Here is a 12,331-nt window from a genome sequence, read left to right as displayed (position 1 = left end):
CTTGCAGACTTAGTTTAAGGTAGATTCCCTATGCTATTCTGAATCGTAACTCAAACTGATTCTACGCATTGCTTCTGAATCATCTTTCAATACTTTCCAGTTCAAATCAGATACCTACATGGTTGACGGTGGATGTAGCACCGGATTAGTCATTAAGAGCTTGGCTGGTCTACAAGAAATAGACCCAGGTTCGGGCCCCATAAGGGCGGCCTGCTGAACACAATACTGGATCGCTGTTGGTTTTGGCTTTTCACATTGATCCGACTGATCAAACCCTCCGGTCCGACCCTGCCTGCGCTTGCTTGTCTCGGATATCCTTGAGGCACGGCGCAAAGAAAATCTCACCAGAAATGGCCTGGTGAAGCGTTCTAACAGCGACAAGCAGCCAGAGGAAGCATACAGAGAGTGAGAAGATCTAGAAGAACCATCAGCAAGAACGCACAATGATGATCGGGAAGACTCAGTGAAAGAACTGACCATAGTCATGACTCTGAAAAAGGGGCTGTCCAAGTCCTGGGCCAGCATGCCAGTGCAGATCGCCAACACACCCAGCGGGAAAGTGAACCCCCACCAACCCATGTTGAACGGGATCTTCTCCATCGTGGCAAGGCTGATGAGAGCAAAAGACAGCCAGACGAGAGCGAAGCCCCACATGATGAGCGCCAGGAAGAGTCCAACAAAGTAGAGAATCTCCCCGCCGTGCACCGCCCCTGGAGCCGCCGCGGTCAAAGCCGCAGCCTGAGGGAAGAGCTTGAGAGAGACCTTTCCTAGCTGCTGAATGCCGAAGCCGCCTTGGCCCAAGGGTCCGATGGGCAGGAATACGGAGACGATGGCCTCCTTGGGCGGGAGGCTGTGGATCGTCAGGCGGTGGAAGTACAGCGCGAGGACCATGCCGGAGAAGCAGATTCCAATGCCCCAGAGCACGTAGGACGCGATCAAGGTTGTGAAGGCGTGAGATGGGTTTGAGAGGGCTTCAGCGACGATGCCGCCCGTTGAAGATGCGACTACGACGGGGACGATGGGGAGGAGACTTGCGGCTGTTACTGCCTGAAGTCCCGGACGGTGTTGATGTATCCTTCAAGACAGAGTTGGTCAGTCTCGAACGTTGAGGTTGTGTGATGAGGTCACTTACATGACAAACGGCACCGAGATGCAAGTTGCGATTGACAGAGCGGCATCAAGCCACCAAAATGCCCATGCCCAATTTACCACCCACTGGCCCCAGGTAGGTGCACACGCGAATATCATCATGTTGATGATGGCTGGTCACAGGAATCAGTACATCTTATCATGGAGTTATGGGGAGGATTCCGTGACTAACTCGCAAATCCCATAGGGAAACAGCCAAGGAACATGGACTGAGCAGGGTGTATGACCATGGCCTTCCAGATTTCAGGGTACAATGCGTACCGTAGCACTGTGATGACAGTGAATACGGTAAACAGAGCGATATTGAGTACGAAAAATGCAACGGCAAGACCATGTGAGATCCATGTTGCATTGTAAGGCAGGCTGTGAAGGAGAACTGAGACTATGCCAGTTCCCATTGTAACCGCAAACCATCTGCATATTGTTAGATATATTCTAATTGGTGTCGACTCTCAAGAGTTTGCTTACGAGGGGGTGAAGTTTCTGACAATTTTCCTCCAGCCTACATTCTCCTTATTACAAGGTGAACATGAGGTCTGGGCATCTTGACAGGGAGTTTGTTGCGCTCCCGACTGAATCGTCGAGGTTGCACTGACAGATGCCATGGCTTGGACAGGTAGCTCAAACACCACCTCTGATTACTTAGACGCAACTCCTTTAGTGAATCTGACTATTGCTTGCCGAATGACACGATGACGAGAACTCTGGCTACAGAAAACGTAGCAAAATAATTGATGAGACTTCACGCAACCAACGATGAAGAAGGAATTTCATGGCGGCGAGTTTCCCTATGACTCTGGCTCTCTTACCTAAGGTAAAGCCGTTTCCTAGCGTGAGTAATCTAGACGAACCCATTCCGGTCACTAGCTCCACACCGGATCCGCTCAGCTGACTCTGAGGCGGTGCGGCTGTCGGCCAACGCCGGCAGCGATCCACCCATTCAACTTGGAAAATGAGAATTAAATGTTGTCAAGAATTCATTTTGATATCAAAAGTCTGCATGAAAATCCTTTGACTAGATGTAGCTCCGCGAATCTCTAACAGGACCCATCTCGTCTGGTGTTTGACCATCTAACCACCAAAAGTATCGGGGCTGTCCGTCGCCTATCAGCGGCTTTGCCGGGATCCCTCGACTTTGTCAAAGTAGGTTATCTCGTCCAACCAGAAGCGCCTATTTTTGGAGACCAGTCCACCAGACGTCGAATTGGTCGCCGACTAATTGCCCGCTGCGCTCTGGCAACGTGGACAGATTGCCCTGTCTCAAAGAGAAAAGTCAGGACCGACGAGATGACCCACCGGCCGAAGTCGGATCAACCAGTACTTCCCGCCAGTCCCACCCGTTTCCATCAGGTAATGCCAGCCAGGCCCGGTCACCGGGTAGATTCGTATCACCGACGAGAAAAAAGAGTCCAGCCCCCCGCACGACACATTCCCAACAGAATCATCCAAAGCAACAATCATCCAAGCACCACCAAGCACCACCAACAACAGCACCAACTTGATAGTATTCCATGGCAACCATGGCCGTCGATATCCTGACCAAGATCACCTCCGCCTTCGGGCATAACCTCAAGACCGATGTCAATCAGTTCGACAAGCTCGTGTTGGGATTGAAGGAGGCGCTTGGCCCGTCATCGGGACTTGATTCAGCAGACGTCGATGTCAACGAGTTGATGAAGTTAATGGAAGAGTATAACACAGCGGAAAACGAATGGATACAGTTTGCGTTCGCCGAGAAGAGCATGGGTTACACCCGCAACCTCGTTGACGAAGGCAACGGCAAGAGTAATCTGGTGAGTCAAACTCGAAGCTGCGACTTCGTGGCATCAGGTAGTGACATGACTAACACCGCACAGCTTGTGCTTGTCTGGACGCCGGGCAAGGGCAGCCCTATCCACGATCACGGCAATGCGCATTGCCTGATGAAGATTCTCAAAGGCGATCTGACTGAGATCCGCTATGCCTTCCCGGAAGGAAACGAAGAGCAACCCATGCAAATAATCTCTGAAAGAACACACAAGGAAAACGCGGTGGCATACATGGCAGACGAACTTGGCGTCCACCGAGTCTGCAACAAGGGCAGCGACTTCGCTGTCTCCCTTCACCGTAGGATTTACCTCGCCGTCTCTGCCGTACTGTGACTGACCACTTCGTAGTCTACACCCCTCCTAACGTCGCCAAGGGTGGTTGCAACATCTTCAATGAGAAGACTAGCAAGAGAAGCCATGTGGCTAAGTGCGGCTACTACTCGGCGTACGGCCGCCGACTGCCGAAGCAGTAGATGGTGATGATGTCGATATTCTTTTTCGTTTTGGGCGTTTGCGTATTTGGCTTCGACGACGATCCGAGCTTGGATTTGTCCTGTTTGATATACAACTGAGGGATGCCGAGAGCCGCAAGCGCTTGTCGGTAGACTGATGAATGATGATGGCATGAATGCTCTATCCACCGTATATAGTGGATAGACACCGCCGGCGAGCTCAACCTGCCGCGTTTCCGTATGTTTCTTGGGTACCAGAAGATAGCAAATTCATCAGACAATTACCTGAGACAAGAAAATATGAATGAAGTGAGGTTGTGAAGGTGCAAGAGCCGCAGAGTCGTCGTCGTTGGCCAGAGACCACCCAAACGGGCCCGGAGGCAGGTCACGTGAAATGTCGTGATTTTGCAATCCATGATGATTGGCTAGTGTGGGTCTTCTCTCCGATGGCGTGCTTGCACGAGGTGTTAAGGTGGAAGCGACTCAGCCACAGACCTCGACATCTTCAGCCACTGTGCCACTCCTCAAGCCTCACCTCATTATTGCTGGGTGTAAGAGAATCCCTGCGCCGATCCCACCGCTCCGGATACGCGAGAGACGCGTCTATCGCGTGTGGTCCGATTTGTGAGAGGTCCCAATTGTCCTGCTAGGATTTCGGCACGCCAGATCTGGAATCGTTCGGTCCCAACCTGTCAATTTTCGTAAGCTGACAGCTTTCCCCAATCCGCTCTTTGGTTTCACAAGTTAGTACCCATCCGGCGCCCCAGATTCCGGGGGCTCGGACGTCGAGGATGCCACCCAAGAAGCGTAATATCGCTGTAATCGACCTTGTTAGTAGCGATGACGCTGACGGATCTACCCAACGACCCAGCAAAAGGCCGGCTGGTAATCGGTCGGGTTCTAGTCAAGCCAGCGGCAGAGTTCATGGGAATGCTCCATCAAACTCACAACCCCGTTTGAGCTCAGGTGCTCTTGCTACTCACTCATCGACTCAGTCTGCCGACTACGATGACGACCTCGTCGACCTGACTCAAGCTCCGGATGGCCCACCAAGAGAACTTTATGGGATTCTCGGTACGGCTCTTAGATGTTGAGTAGGTATCATTATATATGCTGATCTGATCAATAGACAACAAGATTGTCGGCGTTCGCTATTACAATGGATATGCCTCGCCAGGCGAAGTGGTCGTATGCATGAGAGAACCCAGCAACCAGGTACTGAATCACAAGCTCAAAGGATTCTCTTCAATTTTGAGCTTCTCTTCTTGTCGTTAGATGTCTAACATAACCATAGTACGATCGCAATGCCATCCGAGTATGTAATGTCATGGGCGCCCAGATCGGCCATCTTCCACGCAAAGTGGTTGAGAAGCTCGCGCCATACGTTGTAGGTACTTTGATCTTGCAATTTGATTGTTACTAAGACCTGTGCTAGGATCGAGATGAGATCGCGATAGAGGCTATTCTCACAGGAGAGAAGGGCATGTTTGACTGTCCCGTTCGTCTACAGCTCTATGGTTCAAGCAACCCAGTTGACCGCGCGGCGTTAGAGGACAAGCTGAAGAAGGACAAACTGCTGAAAGCTAGGGAACTTAAACAGACCAGAGCTGAGGCCGAAGCGCAGAGAAAGATGCTGGGCATCAAGGGCAGCCAGTCCACAATTGGTTTGAACCCTGCTGAACCAGAGGTGTCCCTAGAGGACCTGGCACAGGCCAGTCAGGCAATTTCAAGCCGTCCGCGCGGTGATGCCGTCAAGTCACTGGTCATGGACGAGGATTTCTTATCCAAGATGCCGATGGCAGAGCAGCCCGACGTTCTGGAGTCAACACTGCTGCCATACCAATTACAGGTAAGCCATTTCGCGCTTTACATATCTATGACGACCTGCAAGTCCAACGCACCAATCCAAACTACCGAGAACTCTCCGTACTTTGTTGCACCTTAGCTTACCGTGATGCAGGGTTTGGCGTGGATGACGTCTAAAGAGAGCCCCCAGATGCCTCCTAAGGGCTCTGGGGAGAGTGTCCAACTGTGGAAATGGCACCCGAACGGCCGTAATTTGTACCACAACATGGCCACGAACTTCGTGGTACAGAGTGCACCCAAGCTCCTTTCAGGTGGCATACTAGCGGATGACATGGGTCTTGGCAAGACTTTACAAGTCATCAGCTTGATCTTGACCGGAGGGGCCGGTCCAACGCTCATCGTTGCTCCGTTGAGTGTCATGAGCAACTGGGATCAACAGATCCGCAGGCATGTCAAAAAAGAGCACCTACCCAAGATATTTACCTATCACGGAAACAACAAGGCCACCAAGAATGAGCTGGCCAAATACCAGGTGGTCATCACCAGCTACAACAAGCTTGCGCAGGAGGGAGGCCAGGAAAAGGCCACCACACCTTTGCCACCCCTTATGGCCACGGATTGGAGACGCGTCGTTCTTGATGAAGGCCACACGATTCGGAATGCGAAGACCAAGGCTGCCATAGCTTGCCGAAAGCTCAACGCTAGGTCCAGATGGGTCCTCACAGGAACTCCAATGTAAGTGTCCCGAATTTGGTTGAAAACAAACTGAGTATACCCAAACTCACTGTTGTCAGCATCAATAATATCAAGGACTTCCAGTCCTTGCTTCAATTCCTTGGCATCAATGGAGGCGTCGAGCAACCTGCCATTTTCACCAGCGTTATCGCTCGGCCCCTTGCCCAAGGGAACGAGACGGCGGAGACTCTTCTACAGCTGTTGATGCGAGATCTCTGCCTGCGACGCAAGAAAGACATGAAGTTCGTTGACTTGAAGCTTCCGCCCAAGACGGAATACGTCCACCGCATTGCCTTCAGACCAGACGAGAAGAGCAAGTACGAAGCATTGCTGTAAGTCGCCTGCGTTCCCCTTTGAGGCACCAAGCTCATGTACAAACATAGGTCCGAAGCACAAACTGCACTTGAGAATTTCCAGAACAACACTGGCGGGAAGGGCCAGTTTCAAAATGTCCTCGAGCGCCTTCTTCGCCTGCGTCAGGTGTGAGTATAGCCCGCCCTTAATGAATACACTCTGGCTGATGTTGCCTCAGATGCAACCACTGGACGCTCTGCCGCAAGAGGATCGCCGATCTTCTCAAGGTCCTTGATGGCCAATCTGTTGTTGTTCTCAACTCGGAAAACACCAAGATCCTCCAAGAGGCTCTGCGTCTTTTTATCGAAACCCAAGAAGACTGTGCCGTTTGTCTTGACACTCTGAGCAGCCCTGTCATCACGCATTGCAAGCACGTCTTCTGCCGCGGCTGTATTTCCAAAGTCATTCAGACACAGGGCAAGTGTCCCATGTGTCGTAATAAGCTCGACGAAGACGCGCTTCTCGAGCCCGCCCAGGAGGGCGGTGAAGAGGAAGACGAGAACTTTGACGCCGACGCGAAGAGTTCCAAAACTGAGGCTCTCCTCAAGATTTTACAGGCTACAACAAAAGACCCAGACTCCAAGGTCATCATCTTCTCACAATGGACGTCGTTCTTGACTATCATTCAGAACCAACTTGTCGAGGCTGGCTACAAGTTCACCCGCATCGACGGCTCCATGACGGCGCCGAAACGGGACGCTGCTATCCACGCCCTGGACCACGACCCGGAGACGCGCGTGATGCTTGCAAGTTTGACCGTCTGCAGTGTCGGTCTCAATCTCGTATCAGCGGATACGGTGATTCTTGCAGACAGCTGGTGGGCGCCGGCCATCGAGGACCAGGCAGTGGACCGTGTGCACCGCCTGGGCCAGAAGAGACCTACGACTGTGTGGCGTCTTGTCATGGAGGGGACTGTTGAGGAGCGCGTGCTTGATATTCAGCTAGAGAAGCGGACACTGGTAGGCAAGGCGTTCCAGGAGAAGAACAAGGGGAAGAAGACCCAGGAGACTCGCATGGCGGATCTGAAGAAACTTCTTGGTTGAAGGGCGCTTGAGGAGGTCGCTTGAGGAGGTCGCTTTGCTGATAGAGTCAGAATGCTGGCTGGTTTAAAAGTTCGATGTGCGGCAAGGAATTGCTAACCAACATCGTGTATCCTTATCTGTATTTTCTGTCAAGAGCTAGAAGGGGCTTAAGTCATCGTTAGAGGCGACTCAAAGTCGCATATACCTACCTGTATTACGGCGAGATATAGTCCGTTCACCAACCCAAGAACCCTAGAGAAAGAAAGTGTTGTCCTACTAGACTGTGACCTTGGCGCTTTCATAACGGATCACTTACTCAAGTAGAATGCGAGGTCCTAGGCATCTCTCGAACTCCCTACCTCCATGGTCTATTCGTAGTCGCAAGTTTGCAACTCATACAGCTCCAGTCAAAATTCGCAGACAACTCCCAATACGAAATAGATCGCAATCGCAATCACTTCTCCACTCACTTGAACTCAAAATACCTTACTTATGCACACGGCACGCTTGGGCCAGGTGGTTCAACCCAAGTTTCGTCCCGTCTGATCCCAATCTCCCCAAACCTTCGGGAAAGAGAGGCTAGGGGATCTCGCCGACGGATTACTCCAGGAGTCTTGATGACTGAAAACTCGGAACCGCCGCGGACTGGCCTGTGCAAGGATGGAAATGGGGCCAATTTGCTATAGCCCGTACGGAGTAGGGCGTGACGGCAGGGAGCAGATCCGAAAACTTGAGGGTTCTTCTTGGCGACTTACTGACCTGACTTATCCGTACAACTCAGTATTGAGATCAAGGGTATACGGACGGTGGGCCGCAAGCTGGTACATGGTCGAATTACTTCGTACAACTCTACAAATTGTGCCTCGCTCGTTCTCGGCCTCGAGTCATGAATGTAAACGGATTCAACGAAAGCTTAAGCTAATACTAGATCCTATCGATCAGTAATACTACATCGGGGGAAACGGGAAAATAACGCGCAGTTGCGAGGACACCGAGCTTGTGATTGCGAGAGAGACTTGGTGATTACGAGCTATTCGCATTACTTCGGCCGAACGTAGTTGAACTGTGTGGACCCCAGAAGCCGAAGGTCAAGGTATACAAGACAAGTCAACATTATGTTCAACACTCATGTAATTCATGTAATTCATCAGATCAATAGCTCAACGTCCTTCTCCCTCTCATCCCGAAATTTCAACTCGGGACTCAAGATACCACACTCGTTCAGTTCAGAATAGACCTGTCAAAGGAGCAAAACTCGAAACATATCTCCTCCGAAGCAGCAACACCAAGAACAACTAAAATGAAGTTCACTATCCTCCTCACCGTGGCCTCGTCCCTGGCCATCACAACAGCCAAAACCTACAACTGGACCAGAAGTTCCTGCAGCCCCAACGGCGGCCAAATCTCCATGCAGGCCTGGATCGACCACTCCCGTGAACTCTGCACGCGTATCGGCGGTTCCCCTCAGGGCATCTACAGTGACCAGGTCGTCTGTGAGGCCCCGGGTACCTTTGTTCCGAGACGCCTCTCGGCGACGTTTGATGGCAAGAGTTACCAGTGCTGCATTTCTTGCTCCGGGGATGAGAGGGGGAGCTGTTAAAGAATAAGAGTGTTTGGGAGACTTGCGACTCGGACCAGGGTGGCTTTTATTCTGCTCGAGGAACTACAGTCTTTCGTTTGCAGAGTATGGCAGTTGATGGAAGAGTCATTTGTCTTTGAACACAGAGCACGTCGAGATACCAGAGCGCAGCTTGCGTGAGGAAGGATCTGTTCCACCCTTGTATTCCTATGCTTTTACATGAGAAATATGCCCCACAATGCCTGCTTAAATAAAGAAAGTATCAAGAAGAATGAGTATCAAGAAGAATGAGTATCAAGAAGAATGAGTATCAAGAAGAATGAGTATCAAGAAGAATGAGTATCAAGAAGAAGTTTTCCATCGTCTTTAGTTCATCTCGATTGAGCCCTGTGCTTCTTACTTTGGGCAAATTACTACCAGCCACATCGCGAGGTCGCTCCAATAGTCCGAATCAAAAGCAGGAAGACCAGCCGAGTGTTGATCCATGTTTCAATGACGCTTTGCGTAGTGACAATTTCAAAGAACCTTTTCTGAGGAGGAAAGCAGTCATATTCTCTACATCTGAATCAAGGTGTTCCATATCAAGTTGTGCAGACACCACTGTAACAGTTCGATCCTGAGCAATAGTCGCTGGTGCTCCCACAGAAGCCAGAAGTAGAGCAACACGTTCCGAAAGTGGTGCCAGTACACGTCTTATTGCCCGCGAACAACGGTCCGCACTCCCCATTGATCGAGGGACCACCAATATCCGGGTCACAGGCGCCCGAGTAGCAGTTCCCGGCGCCGCAGTAATCGGAGCCGTCACCGCAGTAGCCATAGATACTACAGCAACTTCCAAAAGGGGTAACACAGGTATAGCCGTTGTGATCCGGCCCACAGCTGCCGTCCGGAGTGTCCGTGCTGTTGCCGCCAGTGTTGCAATACTCACTCGTGCTCCCGCAGAAGCCGTACGGCGAGCAGCAGTCGCCGAAGCCGCTTCCGGTGCATGTCACGCCGACCGGGCATGTGCCGTCCGTTGACTTGCTTGGGGCCGTCACGGGAGCGACGCAGACTGCGTAGTTGAGCCACAGGTTGAGGCAGTCGTCTTGGAGGTACGGGTTATACTCCTGAAGCTGTTCAAACTTTAGACCGAAGCGCTGGTCTACTGTTGAGCAGTCATCGCCGGCTACGACGAGGTAGTAGTTCCCGCACGCGTCGATGGTACCGCTTTGGGTTGGGTAGGCGGGCGTGGCTGTGGAGTAGTATGTTGGCGAGCCTGTCGCACCAGGGGCGGTGATGGTGACATTAGGCTTGGGGAATGTACCGCCTGGTGCGCTGTTTGATACGGGCTCCGAGTTAGTCTTGATAGTACTTAGTTATGCTAAATGGATAGCTTTCTCTTCTTACCCTTTGCATACACGCTGACCGGGGGCAACTCCAGAGCAGCTGCCTTGAATGTTGGTGTTCCAACTGAGGAACTGACTGGTGGTGACGTTGTACGTCGAGTTTGAGTACTGAGCGGCAAGCTCATCGCTGTTCCAGCACACCGAAGTCAGCACGTGTTACTTTCACGAATATCTGAGGTTGTCTGCTGAACTAAACCTTGGAGTTATCTTCAACATACCAACTTGACCAGTCCCAGACCGTGTCGATCTCACAGGGCAGGGGAAAACAGAGAGCCTTGTCAAAGTAGCAAGTGCGATCACCAGTGACCACCCGAGCGTCACCTGTCGAAACATTATATCTGAATGCCATCAGTACGTTGTCAGCAACTACCCCAGACCGGGAGCAGCGGAAAGGGGTCAACGAACGTGTCAGATAGATCATCGCAAGTTAGCCAATCCGACTCCGGCTCTATCGTCTGGCCTAGGCAAGTCGCCGTTGTAGGTGGACTGGTTCCCGTCGCCGTGCCGCCAGAGGTCGTGGTCGCCGTTGGTGTACCTACGTACAGGGTCGACGCTGAGGTAGTGTACGCCAATGTCGTAGAGCAGTTTTGTTGCACATCATCAAATTGCTCAATCAAGTAGTCGGTGAAGTTGCTGACTGGCAACCACGGGTCTCTGAGGCGTTGTCGATAGACTTCCAAAAAGCAATCGTTGCAAAACTTCATCAATAATCAGCAATCTGATATTATTTACACTCATGCTGTTTTTGGATGGTTGTAGTGACGAGTTACTTACCAGATCCTTCTTGTATATGTTGGTCAAGGCTGCCATGTCGCTAGTCACGGTCCCCAAGTCAAAGCCCGGATCTTCGCACTCCGGTGCCACAGTGCTGTTGTCGTCTCCATCAGTGAAGCACATCTCTGGACTATAGCGAATGTAGTCACTTCCTTGCCAAGTCTGTGACTCGATGAAACACCAGTTGGAAGCACTGTCCTGCAGACATACAAGCTCGGCATTGTAAGTGAAGGTAACTGGGAGAGCCCTCGCCTTGACGATAACACCGGCTTGGAGCGTGGTCTCATCCGCGCAGACGGAATCGACATTGCTCTCCCATGAGCTCAGGGAAGAGACGCAATCCGAGGTGCAAAGGTTTTCCACCTCGGGAGTCGTCCAGTCTATACTTGATTAGCTACTTCACACTTCTGTGGTGGAATACCACTCTTGACGTACAGTGAATATCTGCGCCGCTTCCCAATAGGCTGACCGCGGTTTCATTACAACGGACAGTTGCGTTCCTGTCGTAAGAGCAGAGTCAGAAACTAGTCAGGAGCCGTAGCTTGGGCCAATACTCACAATGCTGCCAGACAGCTGCTGCTTAGAGCGAGCCCCGCAATCAAGGAATCTTCATTGTAGAGTTTGTAAAGTTCGAAGTCGGCTACGACACGTCCTACCCATACTGCCAACAACAGCAGAGCAGACGGTTTGAAGAATGGCGACATCATTTTGCCTTCGACCGTGGTCGGCTGGGTAGATTTCCGTGACGGAGAGGTCAGCATTATCCAAATAGAACCCTTAATCATTAATATCAGTAGTCAAGAACTCAAGTTCAAAGTCGCCAAGGACCAAGGAAGAAGCTAGATCCCGACTACCGTTGCCGAGGCGGGCTGGTCCGTCCCCATCATGGGGGTTCCCGTTGATCGTCGCTCTGTGATGCCTGGTGCTCCTCATTCTCGCCACATTCCGTCTTACATGCGTCCGCACCCTGTCCACGTGTTGCGCGGATTACAGCCCAAAAGATGGGAATCATGAGACAAGATGCACGATGTCTCACCAAATTTTGTAGAAAGACGGGGTAGGAAATCTTTCGCGTGGAAATTACGCAAGTACGCAGGCCAAGAGATGTAGCATCGTGCAGTGCCGATATGCATGTCAGCCAATAGGTTGATCACATCGACCCAAGGGATAGCTCAACAGGGAAATCTGGTAAGCCGTTCCGTTGCATTTACCCTGTCATCTCTGTCAATCAGGTTTATCTTTGTGTTCGTCCCATCGTCTGTAAGCT

The 12,331-nt window shown here is 51.5% G+C and overlaps 5 protein-coding genes across 5 annotated transcripts; 3 read left to right on the top strand and 2 right to left on the bottom strand.

Annotated features, from left to right (window-relative positions):
- Positions 1-268: 268 nt before the first annotated feature.
- BDP81DRAFT_309992 (voltage-dependent anion channel) lies at positions 269-1,754 on the bottom strand (the record flags this gene model as incomplete). Its single annotated transcript, XM_060583589.1, has 5 exons — positions 269-415; positions 478-1,075; positions 1,133-1,262; positions 1,322-1,563; positions 1,618-1,754. The coding sequence occupies 5 exons, from the start codon at positions 1,752-1,754 to the stop codon at positions 269-271; spliced, it is 1,254 nt and encodes a 417-aa protein (XP_060449500.1).
- A 915-nt stretch (positions 1,755-2,669) lies between these two features.
- On the top strand, positions 2,670-3,430 carry BDP81DRAFT_457849 (cysteine dioxygenase type I; the record flags this gene model as incomplete). The annotated part of the gene is made up of 3 exons (XM_060593336.1): positions 2,670-2,942; positions 3,006-3,255; positions 3,306-3,430. The coding sequence occupies 3 exons, from the start codon at positions 2,670-2,672 to the stop codon at positions 3,428-3,430; spliced, it is 648 nt and encodes a 215-aa protein (XP_060449499.1).
- A 670-nt stretch (positions 3,431-4,100) lies between these two features.
- On the top strand, positions 4,101-7,605 carry BDP81DRAFT_417612 (SNF2 family domain-containing protein). Its single transcript, XM_060589642.1, has 8 exons — positions 4,101-4,483; positions 4,539-4,624; positions 4,704-4,796; positions 4,845-5,258; positions 5,370-5,950; positions 6,010-6,282; positions 6,334-6,432; positions 6,483-7,605. The coding sequence occupies exons 1-8, from the start codon at positions 4,201-4,203 to the stop codon at positions 7,345-7,347; spliced, it is 2,694 nt and encodes an 897-aa protein (XP_060449498.1). The 5' UTR covers positions 4,101-4,200; the 3' UTR covers positions 7,348-7,605.
- Positions 7,606-8,626: 1,021 nt separating this feature from the next.
- Positions 8,627-8,926, top strand: BDP81DRAFT_390224 (uncharacterized protein; the record flags this gene model as incomplete). Its single annotated transcript, XM_060587374.1, has 1 exon — positions 8,627-8,926. One exon carries the CDS (start codon positions 8,627-8,629, stop codon positions 8,924-8,926), a length of 300 nt encoding a protein of 99 aa, XP_060449497.1.
- Positions 8,927-9,486: 560 nt separating this feature from the next.
- Positions 9,487-11,768, bottom strand: BDP81DRAFT_478469 (agglutinin isolectin 1; the record flags this gene model as incomplete). The annotated part of the gene is made up of 7 exons (XM_060594856.1): positions 11,623-11,768; positions 11,500-11,564; positions 11,065-11,316; positions 10,696-10,898; positions 10,509-10,628; positions 10,292-10,417; positions 9,487-10,219 (listed from the first exon to the last, which is right to left on the bottom strand). Exons 2-7 carry the CDS (start codon positions 11,542-11,544, stop codon positions 9,487-9,489), a joined length of 1,479 nt encoding a protein of 492 aa, XP_060449496.1. The 5' UTR covers positions 11,545-11,564; positions 11,623-11,768.
- Between the last annotated feature and the right edge of the window lie 563 nt (positions 11,769-12,331).

This window comes from Colletotrichum phormii (assembly GCF_030913505.1).
Source record: "Colletotrichum phormii strain CBS 102054 chromosome Unknown BDP81scaffold_3, whole genome shotgun sequence".
In the NCBI taxonomy this organism is placed as follows: Eukaryota; Fungi; Ascomycota; class Sordariomycetes; order Glomerellales; family Glomerellaceae; genus Colletotrichum; species Colletotrichum phormii.
This window is presented reverse-complemented; position numbering and strand designations above follow the sequence as displayed.